The sequence below is a fragment of the Hippichthys cyanospilos genome, chromosome 2 (assembly GCF_059441005.1).
Source record: "Hippichthys cyanospilos isolate Australia breed blue-spotted pipefish chromosome 2, RoL_Hcya_1.0, whole genome shotgun sequence".
NCBI lineage: Eukaryota > Metazoa > Chordata > Actinopteri > Syngnathiformes > Syngnathidae > Hippichthys > Hippichthys cyanospilos.
The window spans coordinates 31,071,076-31,096,196 of NC_142370.1; the positions used below are offsets into that span (position 1 = coordinate 31,071,076).

Sequence of the window (25,121 nt, forward strand, 5' to 3'; positions counted from 1 at the left end):
ATTAACTTATTCACTGCCGGCCTAGTAAAAATGAATCTTTGACGTCTATAGACGTCATTGGCAGTGAATGAGTTAATTTGTCCACAAATCATTTATATTAACGAATAATTACATTTGCCAATGTAAGTGGCCCTTTAATGGATTTGAATAAAAAAAGATGTTCCACATCCACGTCTTTACAGAAGACAAAGGGCGGAAGTCAAAGAGGAAGTGAGTATATCCAGGTAGAGGAAGCCAGGTGAGATAATCCAACATGTCAAGTGTTTGTTTGGACAAGGCTAGCAGCAGTGGAGCAGAGGATTATGGGATTACAGCCGGTGTCGATGGTCATGTGAACCGGTGTGGTCATTGCTAAACTTGTTTAGCATCTCGCAGGAAGAAGGCTTAGCCTGGCACACACACATTCCTACCCACGCATCTTTCCACGTAGCTTATCACAACCCCTGCGAATTTTGCCAGCTCCAGTCCTTCTTTTCCCGGGTTTCGTCGAGATCCATCTCACTTGGCTATTCCTGACTCTTCAGCCTTTCCGCCTCGCTCTCTTCTGGGTGTTAGGCTACTTCCGCTGCGTCTTTTTTCATGTCTTCACTAATCCAGGCGTGTGTTTGGATTTTTCTAAAGAGGACTATGTTGGAAATTCAGGTGAAGACACGCTGAAACAATGTCCAAAATTTTGAGGAGAACCCAACTTTGGATTTGGTAAGTTTACAACCTCCCGACATTGGCCAAAAGGATTTTGTGGTTAAATTTAAGGTAACGCTGTGCAAGTGAATTTGGATAAGTATATATAAAAACAAAACAATTTTGGTCATACAAAGTAGGAGTCATCTGAGTTTTTTAGAATTTTGCAGAAGTAGTTTCGGGGCAATTATGTCTTGGGAGCAGCAAACTGAAAAAATGAAACACCATCAATTATATTTATCATGTGAGATAGTAAGCATCAAGGCTTGGTTACAAATATGTGTTTCTTGATTTGAAAAAAAAATAATAAAAGCAGCAAAAACAACAACAAAAAATGGCCAGGTCGGAGTCAGACATAATGCCACATAAAGTGTCAGTGTGTTAGCGTACTTCAAGAGAACGCAATCCATCTTGCAATTATTAACTCCACCCACAAACAAGGGCTTTTAAGAAGAAGAATAATGTCCACCAGAAATTGTAGTAACATCCACAAGGATGAATAGGCCGAAGGAACTTTGAAACTGAGGCTATGTCGGTCAAATATTTAGGCTAATGGCTAACGCTAATCTCAGGTTAGCTGGCTACATGCATAATGCATTGTACCCTGTTATCAAAGGTAGCATTTGGCGCATTTCACACGTGACAACTATGAAAATATGTGCTTGAGGCGTATGTCCAAAAGAATATTAAAACAATATGCCCTTGTAATTAAAATGAAAAAAGTAACAGCCAATCCCAAACATTCTTCTCGACAATTACATATCACTCCTTTGTGCACCACTGTGTGACATGATATTCAGAGAAGCTTTTTTGATATTTTTATTCTATGCGACTCCACTAGTCTAAACATGGAATTCTGATTAATATTGTGTTTGTGGAATATGATTTTAAGCAGCAAAATCCCCTGTTTTTATCCGTTTTAGGGGCAGCCATTTTGTCACAGGCTGTCGCCTGAAAATGACATCACGGGTGCTCAAGACTGAGGTTTCGACCAATCACAGCTCACCTCTTTTGTGAGTTAGGCTATCTAACATTTGTAAGTTGAGCTGTGATTGTTCCGAGCAACTGTGACGTCATTTTCAGGAGACGGTACAGCTGTCAAAATTCATCGATTAATCGAAAAGGAGTGGATTTTCAACTTAATCCACAAGTATTTTAATCATTGAGTAATCAGTCAGAGCCATTGTTGAACCTAAAATGATTTTTAAAAGAAAAACTCAAATATTCATAAGTTATTTAAATGGGCTGCATGCCAACAAATGTTTACTACTCAACTATGTACACACCCACAGCGGCGGTAATGTCCATTTCTAACTGGCTGCTTTTAGTTTATGATTTGCAGTTGCCGATATGGAGATGTTTGCATGCATTCATTTTTTTTGTTGAACTGGAGAAGGTGGTCTCAAGATGAGCTTCAGTCCAGACAGACTTGTAAACACAGACCAGCAGCTTTGTCTCAACAGATTAAGCCGCCATCACGCTGGCCTTTCACCTCAGACGTAGCGTGAGTGACTGCCCGAAAGACAGCAGCTTCCAAAGACTTTAACTGACAGTTAAAGATCACCAGGAAAAGTTTGACAGCGTTTACGAGTGAATATTTACAAATTTAGAACTTTACATAATGCTTTTCAAGTACAGCTCTACTGTGTGAGTCACATACAACACAAGTACAATATACAATGCAAGTAATGTGATTAATAGATTTTTTTTTCTTTTTAATCTGCCAAGTTAACTCAAAGTGGCAAATTATTATTATTTGTGCAGATTGAACACAAAGTCTGGAGGGCTCCTCTGTCTGCTACATATACACTAGGATAAAAAAAAAAACCTTTACTTAGAGTATACTATGCATTCTTTGACCTTTTAACCCTCTTAGCATTAGCAAGGATGCGATCTGGGAGATTATTCATCTGTTCTGTGAGTCACCGTGGTTAACATGATCCAGTTCATTAAATACTAGAGCTCGGATCCACACCCAAAATGTGCGTTGACTATTTGAGTTGCTTCTCTATGGACCTATTGATCATATCAATTAACTACTTTTTTTTTATTATTATTTTGGTCAATAATTTAAATCATGATTATTAATCATGATTATTCATCATGTGTGGTCAACCATGTCTATTTATTGCTCTTTTTTTAAACAAGTAGTATATAAACAAGGCTTCAAGGCTTGATACTTACAAATAACAACAATAAACAAAAATGAATTAATTAAATTATTATTATGGGGAAAACACACAGGGTAACACAGCTAACTTACTTGCTGAGTGCGAACCAATGAAAAACAAAAATAAGCCCCCTTAGAACCAAGCACTTTATTTACTCTTAAGCAATTTTTAACCAATTAACAGTCCGAATGTCATTTTCACTCATTTCAAACCGAATTTATTCCAATTTTTTGCCAATCAGATTTTTCAAAATGGGTCTCTTTTAACAGCTATCACTGTATAGATTAGGAACCAGGTGAGATACTCCATGCCATTTCACACTGGTAAATAATGTATTTGGGTGAGAAAAGCAGAAGCTTTTGTCAAGCAAATATGTGTGAAAACATTGCCCCCTGGTGGTAGTATGATAAAGTGCTTGATTTGACATGTCGTGTGGGATTTTCAAATGATAATATCGCCAAGTATCACCTTAATTAATCATCGCAGCCAATATCGTGTTCGTGATTAAAATTAGATTAATTGTGCATCTCCACTATATATGTATATTTATATAAGGTATTTATACATAATCATTTACCATGCATTTGTATATGTATGTGTGGCAATATTAGAATAAAATATATTAATGCAAGAATACTAAAATATAATAAAAAGGGAATAAAAAGGGAAAAATCTCCTTTTCAAACGGAATGTTTTGTTTTTGTTAATATGGTGGCTTTATTTTCAATTTTAGCTCTTCTGTAGTATGCACTAACTATACATTATTTATATACTGCATTCATATGTTCAAAATATAATCATTCTTTCATTTATATATTCAGACATGGAAGCAGAAAATAGTTCTAGGTCCAGTATGATACAAACATGAATGGTAAATTAAACAAGCAATAATTCAATAGCAAAATTAGTTTTTCATTAGCGTGTCATATAAATCACTATTACAACTAGAGAACCTATGTGATTGCAACACACACACACACACACACACACACACAGATACATCCCAAACACTTGGCTAACTAGCAGAACAAAAGGAAAAACAAAAACCAGGAGAAACGGAACACCTGGGTGGGACCTACATAAAAGTAGGACAAAACAATGAGGCTAGCAAAATGCGATTTCTATTTCGAGTCTTCAATGAATTTAGCATTCATTTTTTGGAATGCGAGCGTGAGCTAGAGCATCCCCAAAACCCACCCAGCATGGGGAGCAACTTGAAAAAGTTCAAAGAGAAAAAGCAACTTTTGGAGGCTTTCCAGTAGAAAAAAAATAGTACCAGAGGCTTATGGGGGTTTTAATGGATGTGATTCATCAGTGTCTCCGTGGCTTGTTGAAATGAGAAGAAATGAACTCAAACTCACATAGAGCTCAGATATTGTATCTTGTCTTTTCTTGCGCTGCGGCGCTCCCACTCATCTGTTTTCATTTACATGCTCCATCAAACCTCTCAGGGCTGAATAAAAGATGCATTTTTACTGACATGTTCAGTCAGTTTTGTTGCCCCCGTTCGCATTTGCAAGTAAAACCCGTCAGTGTAAGTAGGAAGAAAAGCAGTTGATCTTTTTTTTTTCCTCTGTGCGGGGTGTGATATGGATTATTTTGCAACAGAGTTTAAAGGTAAATTTCTCCTTTCTTAAGAGTGATGCATATATTGGACAAGGAGAGAGCATTCTTCAGTGCAGGGTGACATGCGTGTGTGTGTTCCTATAAAGTTGTACTTGTGAGAACCGAGTTGGAATTTCGACCGACATAGTGAGGACGTTTTGGACAGGTGCGGACATAGGCCGATCCTCACTTGTTCACATCTTTTTTTGAGGGTCAAGTCTTGCTTTTAGAGCTTGAACTAGGTTAGGGTTGAGGTTAGGTGAAGGAGGCAATCATATGTCGACGGATGTCCTCACAAGTACAGCCGTACAAACATGTGTGTGTAGGTGTGTGTGTGTGTGTGTCCCCTCAGTCTTTGAAACATGTTAGGGTACTAGGTTTTACTATCTTTGTGAGGACATCTTGAAGATCTTGGGACCATTTTAGTGTACCCCACAAGTTCAGACCTCTTTTTGAGGGGATCTTTTAGAGTATATGTTGAAGTTGGATTTTGTTTGAGGTTAGGTTAGGCCAGTGCTTCTTAAGCAGTGTGTGTGTGTGTGTGTGTGTGTGGGGGGGGGGGGGGTGATCCCAGGAAAAAGGCTTTGTTTTTGTCATGTGGAATGTAATTGCAATAAAGTAATCATTTTCATCATTTTCTTTTAGTTTCAGGCCCTTTGGTGCACTTGCTTCTTTTTTTCCGTTTTAGACTTAGCTGTAACCCGTATAAACGCGATCAAAATAATTAACAGTTGTTGAAAGTTGATTTATATTGCGTTTTTCTGTTAATGTTAAAACGGATATATGTGTAGGTATACTTAAACTATCTTCATCAATAATAATCTTATTTATAGTCAGTGCATTGACTGGGGGGGGGGGGCAAAAAGTTTTCTCTTTTCAAGGGGGGGCCTGGCAAAATATAGTTGAGAAACACTGGGTTAGGCAATGTGTTGTGATGGTTAAGGTTAGGATTTAGGATTGAAAACGCATTATTAAAATGAGAAGTCTCCACTACGATAGAAAAACTCTCTTGTGTGTATATGCGTGTGTATGTGTAATTTTGCCTTCCTGTCTCAGCACAATACTAATGAAACGCTCCCCTTGCACTTGTTTTTAAATATAACGATCCTCAAGATACAAGTAAAATGAAGAAAGAAAAAAAAGGTACGCTCACAAATTTGAAAATGATGTTTCAATGCTTGTGAATCCTGGTAATGTTAAATCTCAAAAAGGGAACTGAAGCTTAGGTGAGTATTTTGAAACGAATAAAAGAACAAGAAAAGAACTACTGTGTGGATCCCAAAGAAAAAAATTAATATTTTATTTTGCCATCTGTTAATCCTATGCAATCAGTCACCTATTTATTTCAGACCTGTTGAAACAGCAAGGCATAAAAACGACATATTCATCATATTCATCGAGAGCGTATCGCCACGAAAGCGCAGAAGGCCCCGAAACCCCAAATCATGCAAGTGGATGAGATTCAAGCTCCATTATTGGCAAAAAGCAGGTTGTGTGTCCAAAGTCATTTCTGGGGGGGTGATTTTAAGGGATAATGTCGTGAGCGTAATGAATTTCACTGGGGCAAATCATCTGCTAATAATCCGCACCTTACAACCAATCAGAGTCCATCCAAATGTAACACACTTCTGCTTATTCTTCTTATGCACCTGATCTCAAAGATTGCATGTGACACACCAAAACCCGAACACGACATTATGAATATTCCGGAATGGACTACAACTGACTTTAGCCTACAAGCTTAACGGGACTGTAAGAAAATATGTGAAATTTATTTTTGAAAAAAGGTTCTTTTCACATCATTAGGTCACTTTTTTTTCCTGTTTTGTTTTGGTTCCAAATCTACTAAATGAAAGCATTGACTCTTTCTTTTCTGCCACTTTCTGTTCGTTTATAATCAGCTTTAGAAAAAAGTTTTTCTAATTTCTCCCTGCGGACTCTCAAACTGTGTTGTTCTCATATCAAAATGGGGAATTGTTGCCATCTACTGGTGGTTGTGCAACAGTAAGGTTGTTTCAAAATGAGGTACATGTTTTTTTTCAGTGCTGGATCAGTGGTTCTCAAATGGGGGTACCAGTACCCCTGGGGGGTACCTGAAGAAACTTCAGGGGGTACTCGGGGTACATGCAAAAATCTTTAAAAAATAATTATTGAATGAATTGTTTCATGAAAATAAAAGTTAATCAAACAATTTTTATGGTCAGTAGGTTATTCAATTTCATGATTGTAAAAAGTCAGAGTCCCCCCTTACTAAAATAGTCGGACCCAACTGCGCCACCTCTCGTTACCTGTCAAGTTAATGATTTATTTTTGTGAACACATCTCTACCATGATCCCAAAATAGCACATTTTTCCAAAGAAAAATATTTATTTATAATTATTTTGAGTACAGGTCTGACAATTTATGTTGATTATTTTTTGGGGGGGGACAAATATTTATTAATAATTAAGTAACTGGTTTATTGTTGCGGAGAGACGTCGACTGCAATCCCTAAACAGACTCTTTATGTTTATTATTTTCCTGTGGACAAATATTGATTTATAATTAATTTTCTTTTTCAGAACAGCTCTGACGCTTTTGACGCCCGTTTTTCAGAAACATGGTCGGCGGCCGGAGCCCGAAAGAGTGATCGACCGACAGCGAGCGCTTCCAATGGCATGGAACAAGCCAGGTCTCAATCTAAAGCCAAAACGGCCCCTGTTTCGAGTCAGGACTAAGCCCTCGGTCCCCTCTCGCTGCTCAGCCGTCCTCGGGGGACCCACGACGGTTCCGCAGACCCTCCTGGTCTTACTGCTAGCTGGCCTCGGCGCGGCCGCCCCGCCGCAGCCGGCTCGACCGCCTCTCCTATCCGGACAGCCTTTCATCATCTTCTGGGGCATCCCCGACTCCTCCTGCGCCGATCGGCCGGATCCCGCTTCTTTCGGGATGGAGCGCGAGGGCCGCGTGGCGGTCTTCTATGAGGACACGCTGGGAAGTTACCCCTATTTTATCGATAAAGACACGAGGGTGAACGGAGGTCTTCCGCAGCACACCCGCTTGGACGGACACCTTCAGAAAACCCAGCTGGACTTAGATGCGGCTTTGCCCACGCCCAGGTACCTCGGGCTGGGGGTGCTGCGCTGGGCCGAGTGGCTGCCGCAGTGGTTGAGAAATGGAGAGAAAAAGGCCGTGTATCAGGAGGCGTCCAGGAACTTGCTGAGAGCCTTCTTCCCTAGCTGGACGCCGGAAGAGGTGGAGAAGTGGTCACGGGTGAGTAAAGGAGAAAATGTGGCAGCTGTGAAACAAATAATAGAGCAGCCACAGAAGCAGTGGGAGAGAAATTGGAAAAATTGGATACAGTGTGATACTTCTCTGCAATATAGATTTCATACTTCTTAGAACCCTTGAAAAAATTCAAAGCGTATGAGTATAGAAAGGTGGAAGAGTAGGCCGGCATTTAGCACGTCAGTCGCAGTTCTAAGGTCGGGGGTTCGAATTCGGGCTCTAACCCACCTGTGAGACCTTTGCAGGTTCCCCTGGGCTTGCATGGGGTTTCGTTAGTTTCGCGGTGTAATATTCAGCGATATTCTGTATTTGACACTTCAAACTGTGAATTTTGTAGAAAAAAAGGAAATTGAATCGACGCTGCTTGACTGTCTTCGACATGGCTTCTTCACACCATGTTAAAATTTGAATTTTCACCAAGTGGACCTCTCCCATTGGCCCATGCCCATTTACATATATTTAGATTTTTCTTACTTACTAGTAGGAATGGAAAAATTAACCACTTGTGAGCTTTTCAGTTGTCAGACATTTACCTAGTTTTGATCAGAGGCTGCTAAATTCTGTGCAAAAGAGAAATTGGGAGCAAAAAATGCTTGTGTTTTTTTTGTTTTTTTTTTTAAACTTGCCAGAAACTTGAAGTCAAATCAGCATTTTGAAGGCCACATAAAATGACGGGCCGGATCTGGCCCCTGGGCCTTGAGTTTGACACCTGTGGGCCGGCGTAATCCAAATGCAGGCTTTAAACCAAGAGTACCAGCTAGAGCACGGGTGTCAAACTCAAGGCCCGGGGGCCAAATCCAGCCCGCCACATCATTTTATGTGGCCCGCGAAAGCAAATCTTGTAAGTTTCCCTGACCCTTGCTAAACATTAGCTTGTCGTGTATCATGAGAAATAAAGTTGAGATTTTTTGGTTTGTTCTGTTACAGTAATGTAAACAATAAGGGAACAAACTAGGCTGTTTTACTTCTGATTTCAAAACAACTAAACCATCAATTTGTTGTGTACAGTAATTATACTATGAGACAATTTAAAATCGACTTGGTTTCCTCAACATATCGGCCCAATGAAGGAAGTTCTCGCTACAAAATGGCCGGCGACAAAAATGAGTTTGACACCTCTGAGCTAGAGGAACCAAAAAAATATACCAAAAGTTGTTTTTGAGGCTTCAATTGCCCATCACTGTTTTTTGTTGCCTATTCTTGACCTAAGGTATGGAGCACTGAATTTTATTTTATTTTATTTTATTTTATTTTATTTTATTTTATTTTATTTTATTTTATTTTATTTTATTTTATTTTATTTCAAAAGGAAACTAAAACATTCTTAACTCATTCAATGCCAGGGACGTATTTTAAGAGTCCAAACATTCCATCCCAAATACTTAAGTGCCTTTTAAAAAAAAAAACGTAAAAATACGTCCCTGGCATTGAATGAGTTGTCTGGGTTTGAATGTCTGGGCTCTTAAAAAAAAAAAAAAAAAGATGTCCCTGGCTTTGAATGACTTTATCGAACGGCCGCATACCTCACAGCATATCCAGTAGAAGAAACCGCTCCATAATCATCAGGATCTTCTTTTAAGGCTTTGCACGGCTCTGAAGATGCTAGACACTTTGCAGAACCTGGCATGTGAACAGGGGTGTGTAGACATTTTATATCCACTCTTTATATACTGTATGTGTATATAAAGTCCACCCACTGTGGGGATTTCAAGAAAAGTCTATCTTTCTGTACTGCTGGCACCTTGCAGAGTAATCCAAACTGATCCTCGTTATCTGATGAGCTCCACGTGCTGCTACACAACTCAATGTGAGGTCACTGGAACAGAAGGGATAAGAAAAAGTTCAGACCAAAAGATATTTTTTTACTCTACCATAATAATGAATCTATTGTCAACTGGACTTTTTTTTTTTATTTTATTAATACTGTCAAAATGCAGCTATTCCATTTAGCTTTGCAGAGAAATGTGTGAGATTTCATTATAAAATGGAAACTAAGATGGAAATGCATCAAAGACCCAAGCAATGTAAAAGCATTTTTTTTTTCAGCAGGGTTAATGGTCAGATGAAACATAAAAAAAGAGTGAAATATTGTTGTGGACCTCCCTCTGAGTCCAGATGCAACTCTGATGGATCATCACAAAATAGAAGCGTGTACTGTTGTCAGACAAGTCATTATTTAGGGTCTTTTTTGGAACAACGTGTTCCAGTGTGCTCAAGGCTAGATAAAAATTCATTTTATGTGAGAAAGCTGTAAATCGGGGATAGGATACTTTTTTTTCCCATTTCAATCGGGGAGCCAGACCAAATTAATTGGAAAAAAAGATTAGTGTAATAGCGCATATATTACACTATGAGCATTTGTAAATTTTATGTTCTTGTTATTTATATAATAGGTAAAAAACGTAAACTATGAATACCAAATTTGGATAAAAATAAAAAACAGACCAAATCTGACATTTTTCTTAGGTGTCAAAGTTCCAGATGAATAATTGTTCATCAAATAATTCCTAGTTTAATTTTTAATCTCAACTTTATTCTGCTGTATACTTCTTGTGCTTGAGTTGTTGTGGGTTGCAAAACAGTCCATCACACCCTGAAGTGGTTGCTGATTGGCTCTCTTTGTGTTTGGCATAACCTGATATGCTTCTGTTGCGGGTGGGAGGGTAATTAGCAAGCTTAATTCATTGAATCGCATTCTGTGCGGTCCTCCTTCGTTCTCCTCATGCATGAGCTGGTAATAATTTGCCTTCTCTCTTTCTTTGTGAGCCACATTTAATAAATGTCTACTAAGTGAACCTGCCAAACATCAACCGATTTAATCTCTGGACTGCACAATTTTTTCGATACGCTTGTGCCAGGTGGACTTTGAGGCAGCTGCCCAGTCAGTCATATTGGAAACCCTCAGAGAGCTCAGACGGCTACGACCCAAAGCATTATGGGGCATCTCTCCCTACCCGAGCTGCTCCAACGGCGATCCCGCCCAAACCGCAGCGGCCAATTACAGCGGTCAGTGCCCACCTGCCGAAAAGGCCCTGAATGACGAGCTTGTGTGGCTGTGGAGACGAAGCTCTGCCCTTTACCCTCTTCTCACCCTGGAGAAATTACAGGTGAGCGATGTCCTTTTGGGTCCGAAATGATTTTTGTAGCCTTGTTTCGATCTGCTTTTCCTTCTTGCGTGCTGAGAATTTTACACAACCTTTATTGATATTCCCCAATGTCGTTCGTGTTATCTTTTGGAGTTTTCTACCTGTCCGCATCTTAGAATGTATCAATTTGATGACTTTCACACAGGGTGGAACACCTGGAGGGAAGCTTTATTTGTCTAGTCTGCTCCAAGAGGCGCTGCGAGTTTCTTCTCTGACCGGAGCATCCTTCGATCTTCCTGTTTTTCCACTTGTCAACAGTGTGTACGCCTCCACCAACACATTCCTATCTCAGGTGAGATATACGCGATATTCAGTTGAAAAACATTTTCGTAAGCAGAAATGTGTTATGCTAGGTTGTCTAAAAGAAAGTTAAGGGCTGTGTTTGAAGCGGGAATAAACAACTGTTGTCGGATAAATGAAGGTAAAAACAGACCATAAAGTTAAATATTTAAATAACAAATTGGTATCATAGTAATACGACTCGCCATACAAAAACGCTATGAGATTTCTTATCCCGTGCACAGCACATACAGCACCTGTTTCCCCGCATTTAGCATAGTAGCATGTAGCATAGTTTAGCCGCTAGCAGTGCATGAGTGCCCTTGAGAGCAGTCGGATTACTTTTCAGAAGCAGTCGAATAAACTTATTCAAATCTGCACACTTCGTTGCTGACATCCTGACACGGTTGCAGTTGCTACTGATCACTTTTGACCATACCAGATATGTCTCTAAATATCACTGTTTCAGTTTAAGTTATTGTAGTTGATCAAATTTGGTCATTCATTCTTAAATGGGCGTGTTATTTGGTCTTCTGTGTTTACAATTGTTCGTCATTGAATATCAAATATTCAGATGAACTGGCATTATTTGGGCTCATGTGAAGTCCTGATGTATTATACCGAACATTCAAGGCTAAAATAGAAATATATTAGAAGTATTGGTACTACGTACTGTTGTGTACTGGCGCACTTACACCGTTTAGGGGTCAAAAAAATAGTGACAATGTAAGTAAAAGGGAAAAGAAGACAAAAACAATGTTCATTATTGCAAATAGATCAACAAAATTGCACCAAAGCTCTACTTTTATACAAGCCATTGCTATGGTCTGTCTGCAAGAAGCTCCGCCTCTCACTTCAAAATATCCTCAGTAACCAATGGCGCCGTAGCTCTAGTTTTTCTCTAGCCAAGGCTTTGTAGTCATCTTGTGGAATTTTAGGGTATTTCAGAAAGAGTAGAATGTTGAGAAAGAATGTTGTCATACAAGATGAGAAATATTTTGAGAGTATCTTCGCTTCTCGTTTCTCCTCCAGGCAGACCTGGTCACCAGCATTGGTGAGAGCGCTGCCATGGGAACGGCTGGAGTGGTCATCTGGCAGAGAAGTGAGATTAGGACAGAGGTAAGGCCTTGTTTCAGGAAGTAGATTGATGAAGAGCAGGACTTTTAAAATGTTTCCACCATTTCAAAATGAAAAGTAGATTTGTCAATGACCGTGAAGTCAAATCAATTTAAGTATGATTGTTTTTCTAGGTTTGAGATTTGCGACAAAAAAACGCTTGTTGTTTCCCTAAAAACCTTTTCAAGGTGAAGACAACTTGCAAATTTGATATTTTATTGACAACTTTGAAGTCATAAATAGCATTTTGCGGGCCACGTTAAATGGTGGCGGCCAGATTTGGCCCCAGGGCCTTAGATTTGACACCTGTGGAAATGTCAATCATTTCCAAAGAACAACCCTTTATTTTTAAACCGAGAGCACCATCTAGAGCACTTAAAAAAAAAAAATGTGATTCTTGAGGCTTGATTTTCAAATCACTGGTTCCCACTTTTATGTTTTCGAACGAAATATGAACTATATCAATCAGAGTCCTGCAGTTTCATCATCGGAATGAAAATGAACATATTTTCAATAAAACAACACAATAAGGAAATGAAAGTGCACATACACATGAATGTTTTGGTTTGTTGTCTATATGCAGAGAGAATGTCAGGACCTGGCAGAGTTTGTCCGCAAGGTTTTGGGACCGTACTCCATTAACGTCACCACGGCAACCGGGCTCTGCTCAGCATCCCTTTGTGAGGGAAAAGGCAGATGCGTCCGACAGAATCCGGACAGCTCCGCCTATCTCCACCTTCCGGCGTCCCCTGACATGATGGAGAAGGTGACAGAAGCGCTGATTGATTATTATTATGTGTGTTGCACACACAATGCATTTGATGGACGAGGACGATGACGTCCTCGTTGACAACGCGCCATTAACGCGTTGGGGTTTTGACTGAGCGGTGATGGGCAAATGGTGCCTCATGAACCACTTTTGATATTTTTATGTTCCTCTAGATGGTACTCTCGGTTTAAACACGCATTGGAAATTGAATGCATTTCCATTACATTAGCCTTTGTTTTGAAACTACGAGCCCCAGCTAGAGGACGGTATAACATTCACAAGTGTTTCACGGGGCTTCGTTTTTCCATCGCTAATTCCGATTACCTCAAAAAAGCTCGTAGCAGTTGTTGCTGTGACTCTTTGTGCACGCGATGTATTTTTAACATTAAAAATGATTGCATCCATAAGATTCAAAAGTGCTTCTCAATTAGTTTTTGCAAAGCCCCAAAGAGAAGACATTTCACGCCCCCCCCCCCCCCGCTTGTTGCCGTGACTATAACTGAGATCATTATCAATGAATGTTTCATAAGTATACCTAGACTTGTATCACTTTTTAACATTAACAAAAGAAAAAAAGGCATTAACACACTTTGCAAACTATACACATTGCATTTTTTTTAATTTTGTAAATGCTTTTCAAGGTGTCATGATTAAAGTTGTTAAGAATATATTTTTTCCTCCAACCACTCAAAATTTTCAGTGGCTTCCATTCTAGCCATACAGATTTAGGTTAAGTTTATTAACACACACAAAAAAAAATGAAAAATGCTATAGTCTGTCTTTGGAGCCTGTGAAGTGACAATAACACAGACATAGGCATTAACTGGTCTCTACCGCCACCTACTGTCTTGAGGTGAAGCACAAGTCAACAAAGAATTTTCTGTTTGCGGACATGATTTGACCGCCGCTCAACAGAATGTTGCATAAAAAATCAACGCAATAAATCCTATTAAAATGCATCTCAAAAATTGCAATTATCGTATAATGGTCTTATATGGTCCAACATTTGGACAATGATGATTTCTGTACACAAAATCTCACACGTCCAGCTGCAATCATATAGAAACGTCAGAATCGTTGCATTTTGAAATTTTATGTTTTAATCATCTCCTGGAAATTTCAGCTCCCTAGTGTTTTCTTCCCCATTGATTCTTTTAAGAAATCATAAACATAAACTTACAGCAACTTTTAGCTTTAGTTTACACAGGTAACATCTTATTCTGAATCTGAAAAAAAAAGCTCAAAATACTTTAACGTGCCCGAAATGAAAAACAATCTTAATCCTTATTCAAACTAGAGCATTTTTGACCAATGAATCCGTTTGATGCTGGAAAAAAAAAAGAATGGATAATATTGTAAATTGATTAACACCAATATCTTAAATATTTTAACCATCTGATCCTGAAGTAATGAATTGTAATGAATTCAAGTCCCACCGCTGAACATTTTCTCCCGGCAGGCAGAGGCCGCCAAAGCCACGGACGAGCCCGATCCCATGGCGAAGGCGGCCGAACCGGACCCGGCTGAGATGTGGAAGAAAGACTTCCAGTGTCAGTGGTACAAGACGACAGATGTGGACGTGTCGGATCAGCAGTCCCCCAAAGACGGAACCTCTGTCGGCGGGACGCTTGAGCAAATGTCCGGGGAGCTCGGAGGGACTTCGGTGACCTTTACGACAAACTCCATAACTAAAGGTGCCTCCACGGCGGAGCCCGGTGCGAGCGCTTCCCCGCCGTTGGCCTGGAACCTTTGCACCGGTTTGTTGTCGCTGGTGACTGCTTGTCTGTGTGTGAACTGAAGCCAAGTTGAACTTGAGGACTGAAGCCAAGTGCCTTTCAGGGAGACTGCAAACATTTGCAGAAAACGTTCTATGAATGTGCCAAAGCACAGCGGGACTGTGACGTTTACCACCGCCGGAAAACTGCTTGTGTGCAACTAATAATAGTAAAGGGCAATTGAAGCCTCACTAACCACTTTTGATTATTTTTTTTTCATCCTCTAGATGGCACTCTTGGTTTGAAGATGAAAATGAATGCATTTCCATTGCAATGGCCTTTTTATTTTTTTTTTTTAACCAAGAGCATCATCTAGACTAGAGGACTAAAAAAACTCACGTGGTTCATGAGGCTTCATTTTCCCATCACTACTAATAAAAAAGGACATCAAACCACTGCCAATTAAACTGATTCCAAATAAATAAAAAGCAGTTTATACTTCTCTTGTTTTTATTTCACAAGTGTTTGCAAATAATGTTTGGATGCGTCAATGTCATATCAACCTCTTCCGTAAAAATAGGCACAAGTCAAATTTGGATATAGTTCATGAAAAGTCTATTATCATGACTCGTTGTTTTTAATGTACAAATAAGTGCCTCAATTGAGCCTAAGCAACATTTGAATTACGTCATCTATTTCCGTGAATAAGTTTGCGTATTCATCGCTGAATTTTGTCATAATATGCAAATGAAGACAATCAGTATAGTGATGAAAAAAATAGATAGTTTAAAGGGTTAGTGTGTAAGATAAATGGACCATATGTTGAAACCCAATCACTAAATTCATCCTTAACATTAAACCCTAACCATAAATTGTAATCCTAACTACAGATGGGCAAACGAAGCCTCATGAAGCACTTGCACCAAAAAAATCACAAGTGGTTCATGAGGCTTCATTTGCCCATCACTACTTGATAAACATTAATGGCAAAAAAAAAAAATCAAATTACTTCCACTTCTGTTATCATTAATAATGGCAGTCCTCCATTAACATATAAATCAGGTTAATGATTTATCGTAACCAGATAAAAAACAAATATGCAATATTAATCTCTGAAAGTAGTTTACATATCAAATGATCCTTTCTACATAAGTGCTGAATAAAATTCCGCCTGCTGAATGTAATCATCACATCAATTGTGAGTCAATAACCAAAGTAAAATTTATTGAATGAAATATGATATACAGGATATGATGCTCCATCACAGGAAACCACTTTAAGGTGTTTTTTTTAGACGATTAACAGCAAAATCCAAATGTGAATCCACTTTTGTAGTGGTTTGGGATTGTAGTCTATTCGAAATATCGAAGCATCACAGAAATGTCCTTCAAAGACTTTAATGGCATTACCTCCAAACAGGAATCGCGGACATGTCCTTGGCTGCCCGAAATAAAATAAAAAATAAAAAAGGCCAAACAATTGCAGGCAGGCAGCTGTGATATTAAGGGTACTAGTTTAAGAAAAAAGATCCGACATAGTGGGCAGTGTAACATCAATCACAATTTTTTAATTAAATGGCGCTTTGGCATCTCAGTCACAATTTACTGTACTCGCAAGTTTGTAACGTAATGAAATAAATAAAGATAAATACAAGAAGCTATCCGCGATGCTCACCTTCCCCCAATTGGCCCGCAGTGAAGGATGTGTGTGCCTTTATTGCATTTTATTCAAACTAGACTATCTTGAGTTAGAAAAAAAAAGGGTCATTGTCCTTGTAGCAAAAAGAGGGAAACATCGCCCCCCGGTGGGGAAGAGAGGTTAGTGCAACCTGAACAAAGCTTAGCGGACGGATACCTTTTCTCCTCAACGTGGAGGTTAACACCCGCGTCTTCAAAAGTCTTGGAACGGAGCAGTCGAGCGACTCGAGTAAAATATACGAACGTGGTCTTCATTAAATAACCAACAAGGGCCAAATAATCCAGCATGCCTGATACCGCCAAAAAATGACCTCGGTAGGAAAGAGTGCAGGAAGGTGGGACGACTTGCAGTGGGGTGTGCTTGGCGTCGGTGCGCAGAAGGCGGCTGGAGTTACTTGCAGATGGCCTCTAGCGCGTCCAGCGTCCGCTTGATGTCTCGGATCTGCGCCGCCAGGATGTTGATAGGCTGCATGGAGCGGTCCAGCTCCTCGCATCGCGCCATCAGCGTGTACATGCCCTGCGGGGGGCGTCAAGCATATGTTTGGCAAACACGATTACGTCATAGCTAGTGATGGGAAAATGAAGCTTCGTGGACCACTTTGTTTATTTTCTTTCAGTCCTCTAGATGGTGCTCTTGGTTTAAAAATAAAGGCTGTTGCAATGCGAATGTATTCCAGTTTGATAGTTATTTCTCTAAATACAATGATCTTATATTTCTATATATAATTATTTCTCTATTTAGTTAATTATGTTATTACTCTCGCGGTTTTTCATGAATTGATTGTAGCTCAATTTAGAGTTAGGTAGAGGCATTTTAGACTTTGCTAAATATATGGAAACAGGGATAGCGGAAAATGATTTTATACAGCGTAAAGTGAAGAAATTTATTGAACTTGTCGGAAGTTATTTCCGCATTTTCCGATCACAACCCTAATTGTCTTTATGACATTTTGAGGGTGTCTACAATTTAAAAAAAATAAAACGTTTCTGACACTTTTGGATAAATATTCACAAATATTTATATTTTACACATTTCAGACATTTTGTGTGACTGAATATGCGCAGAGTCAAAGTGACCCAAGGATATTATTGTTGTTCCTTACAATCAAACATAACAGGAGCTTTAATAGACGCAAATAACTCGTGTTCATACTGACAGCCTGATCGTTGCCGTTCATACTGATCACTTTTGAACAAACCAGGCTGACGCAAATGCATACTTCATTTAGTTGACCATTATCTACAGTGAAAGAGTTGTCTAAAATCCCAGTTTATAATTCTGAAAACCTTGTCCAATTTTATTTTTTTTAAATGATCTTTCATGTGTTTTTTGGTCTTCCGTGTTTATGTTTGTTTCACCTTGATACTCATGTCCACAGACTCGCCCAGGCTGTCCACTGAGTCTCTGTATGTCTGGATGTAGCCCACGCTCAGAGCCGTCATCTGGTTAGAGCCGCAAAGAGAGGCGGATTGTTTGGCGGTGAAAAAAAAACGAAACGACACGTCGCCGCGAATGGCGACTGCTCACATTCTGGATGGTTCCGTTGAGGCTGCGCATCATCATCTCCACACTGTGGGCCACTTCCTGCGTGTGCCTCTGCAGGTCCACGAGGACGGCGGGATCAATGGGCGGGATATCGGCCGGTCGCCGTGGCGTCCCTCGGCTTCGGTAGATGGGACCTGAACAATCGGCTGACAGGAATTTCGCATTGCTGACATTAGAAAAAAAATAAAACGTGACATGTCGGTTTAACGTGTCGATATTTGACATTTTGATGAATGCGCTTCGGTTATTGTGGCATTATTTTATCACAAATTTTCATTTTCAACTGCAGGTTTACCTTGTGATTTTGCTTGCAATTTTCTTTGAATTTTCTATGATTTATTTTGTTCAACAAAAGAAACAAACTATAAAAAAGGGGGAAAAAAACAAAGTTCAGTCTGCTGTCTATTTCCATCTATCACGCCAGCCTATATGGAGCACTTAAGTGTTAGCTCTAATTCACGCTAGATATAGCTAAAATGCTATAAATTATTTGGTCGATCGTTAGATTGTGCTGCTATATCTAAAAAAAGTCAACACTATCAAAATATGAGCAGTGGCTGTTTTCACGCCTTCCATCGTAAACAAGCTGTGAGTCAGCCATCTTAATTGCATTGGCAGAATAAATCCAACGGGATTTGTGTCTTGAATGAAGGGCAGCTGCTGCTTTAATGAAGCGGAAACGTCAGGAAAGTAGGAGAGGGCGGGATGCTTCAACACGTTTAATTATTCAGCCAAGACCCATACATGGGGGGAAAAGTCACAACACCAGATGGGGGGGGGGGGGGGGGGGGGGGATATTTGGATCATTTTATAAATGAATAAATATAAATGTACATTTGTTCTATAAATGAATTGTAGCTGTCAACTGAGAATAAAATCACAGTTGCTACGGCCTCAGGTAGAAACCAATCATGGCTCACTTTGTGAACGTCACATGACCAAAAACAGGTAAGCTGTGATTGGTTGTTATCTGTGCCCAGAGCAAGGTGTGATGTTTTTGTTTTTAGATGGATTCTTTTTCTTGAAACAATATTATTCCGAGGAAACAACAAGCCAAATAATAAAAATCCACACATTATTTACAAATACTGAAATGCATTGCGAGGTAACAAATGCTATTTTTTATTTTTTTAAGCAGCCAATTAATTGTAATCTGTATTTTTTGGCCAAAAATGATCATCGACCTAAAATAAAATAAAATAAAAAAAATCCCTATCTGTTGAGTCAAATTATATTTACTGACTTGTATTCCGGAACAGAACATTTAGTTTTAGAGGTTAAATGTTCTATTTGAGCAAAGCCAAACCATCTGTATAAAAGTCTGAAACAGCAGTTAATATTATTACAAAACCCCAGGCTGGAAAAAAATATATTTATGAAAAGCCTCCGAGATTGGCTGAAATGAATTGAGGTTGATCAGAAGCTCGATCGTAGCGGCCAGTGTGTGCTGACTCATGTAACATCAGTTGACTTTGAACGTGATTCATCCGCTCTGAACATAACCACATCCTCAATAAGAATAGTGTTCCCTCTAAATTCATCTGGCGGCTAAATTCTTGCTGCTCCTGCTAGGACAGAACGATCTATCATTTTGGAGAAAAGAAAAAGCAATGTTTCCGTCATCCTGCAAAATTTCAATGAAAAGAAGCAGAGAGAAGGATGAAGGATACTTTCTGACCCTTTTAAAAATATTCATCTTATCAGACCTAAATAATGCAATCATAAACACCCATGTGATTTTTGATACTTTTACTGTTACCATAATGATAGGACCAAAAGGTTCAATTAATGCTTGAAAATCGTTTTTCAAGAGCCTCGTTCTGTTTAATCAATTAATCAAAAGCAAAAAATGTGGGTGCAGGGGATTTCATACCATCTAAAATCAAATGTTATTTTTACAAACACTATTTGACATACATACATGACGGCAAGTTGCAGCCTTACTTGCCTTACTGCCTCACTCACAAAACCTCTTTAGTGTCCTTGCATTATTAAGAGTAATAGCCTTTAATGATTTGATAGTATGATGTCATTTTCTGTCATATTGTAAATGTTTTGATTGTAAAATTTGCGATTATTGCTCTGACTTGTAGTTTGCGATTCCTTCATTGTGAACGCAGCCAGTCTCAATAAGACTCGTGCACACTTCTGCAAACACATTTTCGCAGTTCTTTATTTAAATAGAAAATCGATTTGCTCGTATTTTTCAAACCTGGCATTGTGTTGACTTAAATCCATGGAAAGTGCAGAGCTCTTTGAATATACTGCTGAGGCCATATGCCTTTGTTACAATGTAGTACTCACAGTCACTGCAATCCAGGCTGGGCTTTGAGCTCATCTTAATCTTCTGCTCCAGGTTCTTGGTGATGAAATTGGTGAGGTCTCCCTCATGGCTGACGGTGCCCTCCAGCTCCAAGGCCGAGGAGATGGTTGCCCGCCGACCCTCGGATTGGCCCCCTCTGCCCGCTCCGCGGAGCCCCGCTCCCCCTGTGGCGATGAGAGACCAGCACATTCGGTTTTCACGTGAAAAAGGTTCAGGGTTGTTTGGAAATCCTGGTTCTACCTCCGCACGCTTGGCTGATCTCATCCAGGCTCTTGCTGTCCTGCATCCCTCGCACGTTGCGCACCCACACCTGGGCCATGACGTGAGGGGGGCAGGGGGCGTCGTCAGACGGGAGAAGAGCTGCTTCCGGCGGGGGAGAGGAGGAGGAAGTGCTGGGGCCTGGCGCCGAGGAGGAGTAATGACGTAAAGACTGCCATGTAGGTGAGAAGAAGCAGAACGAGTTCAATTAGTTAAAAGTCAGACTAGTGAAGGGCAAATACCGTAAGCGGGGGTGTCAAACTCATTTTAGCTCAGGAACTGCATGGAGCAATATCTATTTTCAGGCGGGCCGGACAGGTAAAGTCATGCTAAACTACTCAAAAACAATTACTGGTAGTGGCAATTGGGCTGTACAATTATGCCCAAAATAATAGTCGCGATTATTTTACGTCAATATTGAAATCAAGATTATTTTTATCCACAATTATTCATCATGTTTGTTCAAACATGTCTATTTATTGCCCTTTTTTAAAACAAGCAGTATATAAACGAGGCTTCAAGGCTTGACACCTACACAAAATAATAAACTAAAATAAATAATTAACTTATTTGCTGAGTGCAAACCAATGAAAAAAAATGAAGCCCTCTTAGAATCAAGCACATTGTTTACATTTAAGCACATTTTAATCATTTAGCAGTCAAAATGTCATGTTCGGTCAATTGTTTGCTAATTTTTCAAAATGGGTCTCAATTATCAGCTCGCACTGTATATATTAGGAATCAGGTGAGAAACAACACCATTTCACGCTGGTAAATAATAAATTAGGACGATAAAAGCAGACGTGTTTGTCATGCAAACATGTGGGAAACATTGCCCCCTGGTGGTAGGATGACAAAGAGCTTGATTTGACATGTAAGGTAGTTGGCCCTTTAAATGTTAATATCGCCGAGGATCAGCTTGATTGCAATACAATAAATGTAAACAAGCTCACCTCAACTTCCTTTCTGTCCCCTGCAGACTCTTTCCGCCACTTCTTCTCATCCTCCTCCTCATCCTGTTTTTCTTTCTCCTCATCTCCACTGTCCATGTCTGCGGCAACCGGCTGTCCTCTCCAAGACGACTGTTGGGACAGCGCTTTCCCTGACCAGTCCTGCTGCTGAGGCTGCGCAGCATCCGAGACCGCAGGACAGACTACGGCGTAGTCGGTGTGTGCGATGAAGGGGTCCTCGGAAGGGGAGAGGTCCAAATCGTGAGAGGGGGGTGAAGAAAAATGCCCCGTTCTCACATCGTCGCCCGTTTCAGTATCCAAACAGTGGTCATCGCGAACTCTACTTTCTTCACCCACGTGGTTGTCCGTGTGTTTGTGGGAGTCCTCTTCTGGCCCCTCCTGGGGAAAGTCCTCTTTACGTCGATGGCAATTCAACGAGCCTGCAATATGCGGACTGTTTTCCGAAGGAGGTGTCGCTAACCCGTTTGCCATTTCCGGCACATCTGTGTCAATCACAGGGGAGCGACTCATCCCTCCACCTGCTGGAGAGGACAAAAACATGTCAAATTTAATGATTTATTTTTAAAATCTGACCAGGGCAAGTAATCGAGCAATCGGGAGTACCTTGGTTCAAAAAAAATGCTCGGGGCATTGTTTTCTTGCCTAGGATACCCACTTATTAATGTACACGCCAGAAAAAAATTACAAAATTATGTCGTGGCGATAACTGTTAATGATCTGCACACCAGAAATGTGGCGAGAGGGCCAACTTCAAAATAAAACATAGTATATCAAATAATCTATGGTCACAAATGTCTTGGAACACTTTTATTTTGAAGTTGTAGACCAGCAGCGTGTCATGGGACAACATGTCGTATAGTCTCTACGGCAAACAATGCTTTTGATTCTCAATATAAACAACACGGCATTATTCTGAAAAAAAAAGTTGAAAGTCCTTTTTGTTGGTCACATGAAACACTCATAATATTACAAAATACTTTTTTTGTTCTTCTTTCTGGTCTGATAATCAAAACTGAAACAAATAAAGCCTTGACATACTGTATTTCACTTCGTGTGAGGTGAACTAAAACAACATACACGCTCCCCTTTTTGAAGCAACTTTGTGAAATAAATTGACTTTTCATTCATATTCAAACTGTTTAACAGGCTGAGAGCCATTGGTAAATGTGCTAATGTGACATTTTTGTTTAGGGGATATGTTGTGATATGACATTTTTGTTTGGGGGTATGTTGTGAGGGCCTTCTAGGGAAAAATGTGAGCCCAGCTAGCCAAAAAATGGGGAACTACGGTACGGAGTACTACTTACGTACAAATCTGGATACGTTGCTGCAGCAGGAACAGAACTCGGTCGTAAATTCAGACTCCCCCCCTGCAGCCTAAATCATGAGTGAACGAAATTATGTTAATGCATTTGTCATTAGACAGAGCATTTCTTAAGAGTTCAATCAAAACAAGCTATCGATCTGGCAGCAGCTTTGTTGCATTGTTCAACTTAGCAAATGTCGAGATCAAGCTCAAGTTAAAAAACACGAACATAGAATCACATGACATCATATCATAGACACTATCACCAATGGTGCCGTGAAAAGCAAATAAACGAAAATATGATAGCATTTCGGCAGTTTGAATTCTGACATTGAAAGATAAAATAAAATACTGTCATTTAGCCGCCCTGCTAGCTAACCTGTCAACACAAAGTGTCGCTCAATACAATGGTCTTAGTTAGCATCGAGCGGCTATCAAGAGATGCTAAGGCCTCTGCTACACAACGACAACTGCATACAGTTGCGTGAAACTTGCATTCCACATCATCTTTATAACAACATTGAAATTTGTTCACATACCAAAACGAGGCTTAACTTGATGATGTCAACAATCACGCTGCTATTTTAAGCTGTCATGAAAACAGATGTAAAACTAAGTCCGTCTGGAAAATCCTTCCCCACAGGAGAAACGGTTTGGTTTCCGCCTAGAAAAAAGACGACACTCGTCGTTCCGCCCTGTATTTTTTTTCCGCGTGATAGCCGCGTCTGTGGGTACTTGCACTAAAGCATAAATAAAACGAACCTACTATTTAAGATAAAATAAATTAAAAAATAAGATATTGTGGCGAAGCGAAGGAACCACGCGTCGCTGTGCTAGTGGAGATCTTTACTCTTCGCATGCCATCACAAAACTGGTACAACAAAGTCCAAAACAGCAAAGACAAAGCCAACAGGTTCAAAGCATCAAAGGATCATAGCATCATGCCTACTGGGTGAGAGACCTGGTCCTAGTGTCCGCCACACAGCTCCCCCCCGAACACCCAGAAAGGCATAACGGAAAACCCCACAGGGTATTCACCAGTCTGGCACCCTGAGTCTCAGTCCGGTCCTGGGCGGTGTATGTGACACCAGGGCCCCAGGTGCGACGGGAGTAAGGGTGAGACGCTCAGCGTGAAAACCATGAGGTAGCGTTGGCAAAGGGACGTTCTGAAGTTCCGCAGGAGCCGGAGTGGCAGTGCTGACCCGCATGCCGGCAGGCACAGTGGGCTTCCGAGGGACGGCCGGTCGCGGCTGCGTCCCAGTCTGTGCCTGGGCGTGAACCTGCTGCGGCACCAACACCAGCTGACCCGCTCCGATGTATACTCGGACCATACCTGCAGGCATGGTGAATCGGAGGGGCGGCTGGCTGAATGATGGTGGCCGGAGGCCTACTGCTGAGGCCGGACGGACATCGGTAGTAGATGAGGCCGCCCGGCTGGAAGATCCCGGTCGACGGCCAGGGACTCCGAAATTGGAATGCACAGCCGTTCTCACCGGCGCCCGTACCAGCCTGTTGCTGGCTGGCTCGATCCCTGGTGCGCCAAGGGACTGGGCGACGTGTGAGAGGACCCTTGTCGGGGTGCTGGCTGGCTGACGTGGTACCAGCTTGCTGCATTACCTGACGTATAGTAGGCTGGTGGAGGGATGCCACGAAGTGGGACGTCTGCGGCGATTCCTCGCTGAAACATTCTGACGTCCGGGGTCACCCATGTGGCGAAACTACATCTCCGACAGCCTGACGAAACTTTCTAACGTCTGGGATAATAATATGGCAAGATGACCCATCCGGGGTCACCCACTCTAACGTCCGGGGTCACCAATGTGGCGAGGCGAAGAAACCACACGTCGCTGTGCTAGTGGAGATCTTTACTCTTCGCATGCCATCACAAAACTGGTACAACAAAGTCCAAAACAGCAAAGACAAAGCCAACAGGTTCAAAGCATCAAAGGATCATAGCATCATGCCTACTGGGTGAGAGACCTGGTCCTAGTGTCCGCCACAATATTAAATACAGGTTAGAGCAACTATACAGTAGCTCGAAATGTGGTGGGCAAAAGTGAAGCAACAAGATAATTTATTTGAAAACGGGTTTAGTTTATGAAGCTTCTATAACTGATCTTTACTGTCAGGAACTCACACTGCAGTTCATATTGAAGCCTCTTTTTTTTACGGGGGCGACGGGGTTATGATTGCTATAACCGCAAAACACTACCGACACAGGGAATTGGCAAAAAAAACTGCAAAAACAACTGCAAAAAAATGCAAAGACATAC

The 25,121-nt window shown here is 40.6% G+C and overlaps 2 protein-coding genes across 8 annotated transcripts; one reads left to right on the top strand and one right to left on the bottom strand.

The window, feature by feature from the left end:
* The first annotated feature begins 380 nt into the window (after positions 1-380).
* On the top strand, positions 381-15,381 carry LOC148428243 (hyaluronidase-2). 4 transcript variants are annotated; one of them, XM_088436903.1, is made up of 7 exons: positions 381-699; positions 7,020-7,707; positions 10,581-10,829; positions 11,014-11,160; positions 12,180-12,266; positions 12,847-13,029; positions 14,496-15,381. In XM_088436903.1, exons 2-7 carry the CDS (start codon positions 7,111-7,113, stop codon positions 14,697-14,699), a joined length of 1,467 nt encoding a protein of 488 aa, XP_088293029.1. In that variant the 5' UTR covers positions 381-699; positions 7,020-7,110; the 3' UTR covers positions 14,700-15,381. The 4 variants fall into 4 exon arrangements, with proteins under 4 accessions (XP_088293029.1, XP_088293006.1, XP_088293013.1 ...); XM_088436880.1 differs by having other exon boundaries at positions 14,492-15,374; XM_088436887.1 differs by having other exon boundaries at positions 7,054-7,707; positions 14,492-15,374.
* Positions 15,382-15,956: 575 nt separating this feature from the next.
* On the bottom strand, positions 15,957-24,746 carry borcs6 (BLOC-1 related complex subunit 6). Of its 4 annotated transcripts, none has more exons than XM_088408877.1 (8): positions 24,182-24,746; positions 22,850-22,919; positions 21,525-22,063; positions 20,554-20,743; positions 20,295-20,477; positions 17,973-18,136; positions 17,804-17,887; positions 15,957-16,961 (listed from the first exon to the last, which is right to left on the bottom strand). In XM_088408877.1, the coding sequence occupies exons 3-8, from the start codon at positions 22,050-22,052 to the stop codon at positions 16,836-16,838; spliced, it is 1,275 nt and encodes a 424-aa protein (XP_088265003.1). In that variant the 5' UTR covers positions 22,053-22,063; positions 22,850-22,919; positions 24,182-24,746; the 3' UTR covers positions 15,957-16,835. The 4 variants fall into 4 exon arrangements, with proteins under 4 accessions (XP_088265003.1, XP_088265002.1, XP_088265005.1 ...); XM_088408876.1 differs by lacking the exon at positions 24,182-24,746 and adding an exon at positions 23,798-24,171; XM_088408879.1 differs by lacking the exon at positions 24,182-24,746 and adding an exon at positions 23,388-23,753 and having other exon boundaries at positions 22,854-22,919.
* Between the last annotated feature and the right edge of the window lie 375 nt (positions 24,747-25,121).